Source organism: Branchiostoma floridae, chromosome 8, assembly GCF_000003815.2.
Source record: "Branchiostoma floridae strain S238N-H82 chromosome 8, Bfl_VNyyK, whole genome shotgun sequence".
Classification (NCBI taxonomy): Eukaryota; Metazoa; Chordata; class Leptocardii; order Amphioxiformes; family Branchiostomatidae; genus Branchiostoma; species Branchiostoma floridae.
The window spans coordinates 5,403,321-5,406,632 of record NC_049986.1 but is presented as its reverse complement, the minus strand read 5'-3'; the positions used below and the strand labels follow the sequence as shown (position 1 = coordinate 5,406,632).

General features: G+C 41.7%; 1 protein-coding gene across 1 annotated transcript in view; it reads left to right on the top strand.

Annotated features, from left to right (window-relative positions):
* Positions 1-3,198, top strand: part of LOC118421144 (P-selectin-like) — an 8,550-nt gene extending 5,352 nt beyond the window's left edge. The window contains exons 8-12 of the mRNA XM_035828304.1: positions 697-834; positions 1,038-1,175; positions 1,664-1,834; positions 2,635-2,772; positions 3,164-3,198. Of these exons, the coding sequence (XP_035684197.1) occupies positions 697-834; positions 1,038-1,175; positions 1,664-1,834; positions 2,635-2,772; positions 3,164-3,198 (620 nt within the window). The remainder of the gene's footprint in view (positions 1-696; positions 835-1,037; positions 1,176-1,663; positions 1,835-2,634; positions 2,773-3,163) is intronic.
* Positions 3,199-3,312: the final 114 nt, after the last annotated feature.

Below are 3,312 nucleotides of genomic sequence, written 5' to 3'. Positions count from 1 at the left end.
CGCCCCCCCCCCCTGACATATCATCATTGCTCATCGCTTTGCCATGCCACTGATTGAATTACTTTCTGATATTTTGCAACTTGATACAATGTTATATTATTTTGAATATTGGCTAATAGAGCGAAGTATGCGTTTCGGCCTGGGCTGTCTGACTGATATAGATAGGAAATCGGAGCGCGGTTGGGCAGGGCTTTAGGTTGGAGACATTGTCAGTGGCGTAGCAGAAAAGGATCTATACATTTGTAGCATTAGCCCAGGTATTGTTTTTAAAGTTTGACACTGCGATACTTTCTGATGCCAGGATGTAAAATATTATTGCATGAGATCAACACCCTGGTAACATAATGATAAAGTAAATAATAGATTGTATAGATTCTAGCTTGGAGTTTGACAGACGACATCGACACCAAACATAACAGAGGAGTCATGTCACAAGGTAGACAGGCCATCATGATGGAGATACCTTACATGTGACATATGTAACGTGTTTAGCGCTATGGGAGACATATGTAACGTGTTTAGCGCTATGGGAGACATATGTAACGTGTTTAGCGCTATGGGAGAATGTCTTGTCTGTTCCTTTTGAGCTGCCAACACCCTAAGTATGGAGGAACATGTAAATAAGGATTTGGTTTATATGTCATTTATAGACTGTACTTTAGTTGACCAATATGATGCCAATATGAATTTCTACAGATACCAATGGATGCGATCCCGATCCGTGTGTTGCAATCGCTACTTGTAGCGACAATGAGGCTCCCATGACGGGTGCAGTCTGTACCTGTCCGCCAGGGTATCACGGTGATGGTAAAGTTCATGGGACCGGATGTACAGGTAGTTTTCTGTTTGATGATGCTATTATACTAACGCACAAAGGAGTGTGGCACATCCTGATTAAGTAAACACTGCAATTGCACGAAGAAAAGTGGCGCTGCGTTTTCAAACATATATTAACAGTGCCAATTAATGTTTTGATGTACTTATGCTGGCTTGTGGTGTAGTGTGGTAAAACATTAACCGTGTTTGCATCTTTACAGACATCCCCGGTTGCGATCCGAATCCGTGTCATATCCTCGCTACCTGCGAAGATGTTCCTGCTCCAGACACCGGTGCAGTTTGCATCTGCCCGTCTGGATATGAGGGCGATGGAACAATGGGTGGCACCGGGTGCACAGGTAAAATATCTTTACCCTTTTCAAGTAAGTTATATTCTTCTCTCATGCGGAGTGAGTATTTTGTAATGTAAAGACATCAATCCCCACAATATGAAGGAAATTCTATGATGTAACAAACGTAAAGGCGCTAATAAGGTGGTACGGTGGCTTGTCGTTAGAGCTGTTTACTCACTCACTCACTCACTTGTCAGTTGCGCTTTTTCCGCCATACAGCTGCGACGTGTCCTCTCAGTATCAATAAAGTTTTGAAACCTATATCTTGCACGAAATGACCTCGAATCCTTTTGAATACGTACGGGTATTTCTTTGTATTTTTGGCGATTACAGGTGAAAGCAGGCGGATCCGACAATGGTTTCGTAACGAATCCGAACATCGGCATCCAGTTACAAGTTTAAAACAGTTACTCAAGTTACTGTTACCTTGTTCATATTATAACCTGCTACCTATATCACAATAAAGAAATGTTTCTTTTCGAACACTGAAACAGTCGTACAGTGCTCTCCACAAAGTCCTCCTACAAACGGTGGGGTGAGCGGCGGTAACTCCTACGGAGACGAGGCCACCTTCACGTGTGACCCTGGTTACTACCTGGTGGGCGTTAATCCACTAGTCTGTCAGGCTGACGGGACTTGGAGTGACTCTGCACCAACATGCGAAGGTAAGATGTACAGACATAAAGGAAATTCTATGGTGTAACAAACGTAAAGGCGCTAATAAGTTGGTACGGTGGTTTTGTAGTTAGAGCTGATTGCTCACTCGCTCATTTGCATACAGCTGCGAAGTATCCTGTCAGTATTAAGACAAATTTTTAGTTTAGAAATCCCCTGGTACCTCCAGAGTCTACCTGTCACTAACGAGAGACAGCGACTGCCGTCTGGAACATTTGGCTGTTTAAAAGTTTAATACAGTGCGAAGACAACGTGCGAAGGTAGGATGTGCGAAGACAACGTGCGAAGGTATAATGTACAGATGACGATGAATGTGTTCTTGAAATGAGCACCTGCGACAAAAAGGCATGTTTTGGTAACACTGTCGGCTCGTACACCTGTACTGCAATGTCGGTTTCAGTGTAAACGGATTCACCTTTACTGGTGAGAGTTTGATTTACATTTCAAGTTAATATTACACAGCTACAGTGCAAGTATTGCTTGTACTTAGTTCCAGTTCACAACACAATGTCTCACTGTAATTCTCGACACACTTTCTCATTGTCCTTTATCGGTCTTATCCACACTCATCTGTTGCAAAATGCTGCACAAAACGTTGATGTCCCTAAGATCGGCTTAGTAATTTCGCGTAATTCACCAAATGTTGAACTCTGCAAAATGTGTCCTGATTATGTGTTCATTGATACATTATTTATTGGATAGTTTTTAAAAAATTCCGGATTTACGTGCTCTATAAAATGCTAATCAATTTTGGACATTGTTTGTACACAATACCTTTGCTTCTTTACAGACATCAATGGTTGTAATCCCGACCCGTGTGTTCCAATGGCAACCTGTGAAGACCTCCCACCTCCCCAAACCGGGGCGCTTTGTCACTGTCCACTTGGGTATGAAGGCGACGGATTCATGGATGGAACTGGATGCACAAGTAATATTCTATTTTCAAAAAAATGTCTGTCATTAAGTGCGTTCTCCTTTTGCACGATAACATGTCTTATACATGTAGTTCTAAAAAAATCTAATCAAAGACATAATGTTGGACATTGCTTTGATTTTCAGCATGTGTCGGGCTAAAACATTTTTTGCGCCCCGCTTAACATTGTTGAAGTTGTGATCAGAATTGTTGTTTATCTGTGTCTAATGATAAGAGTATGGTAAGATAGTTTTGTGTGGTACGGTGGCCTTGTGGTTAGGGCTGTTCACTCATTCACTCACTTGTCAGTTGCAAACGGCTGCGAAGTGTCCTGTCAGTATCAAGACATATTTTTAGTTTAAAAAATCCTGATGACTCCAGATACTCTTTTTGTCACTAACAATAGACAGCGAATGCTGCCTGGAACATTTGGCTGCTTAAAAGTTCAATACAGTTACTCATGACAAGTAACTGTTACCTTGCTCATATTATAACCTGCTACCTATATCACAATAAAGAAATGTTTCTTTTCACACACTGAAACAGTCGTACAGT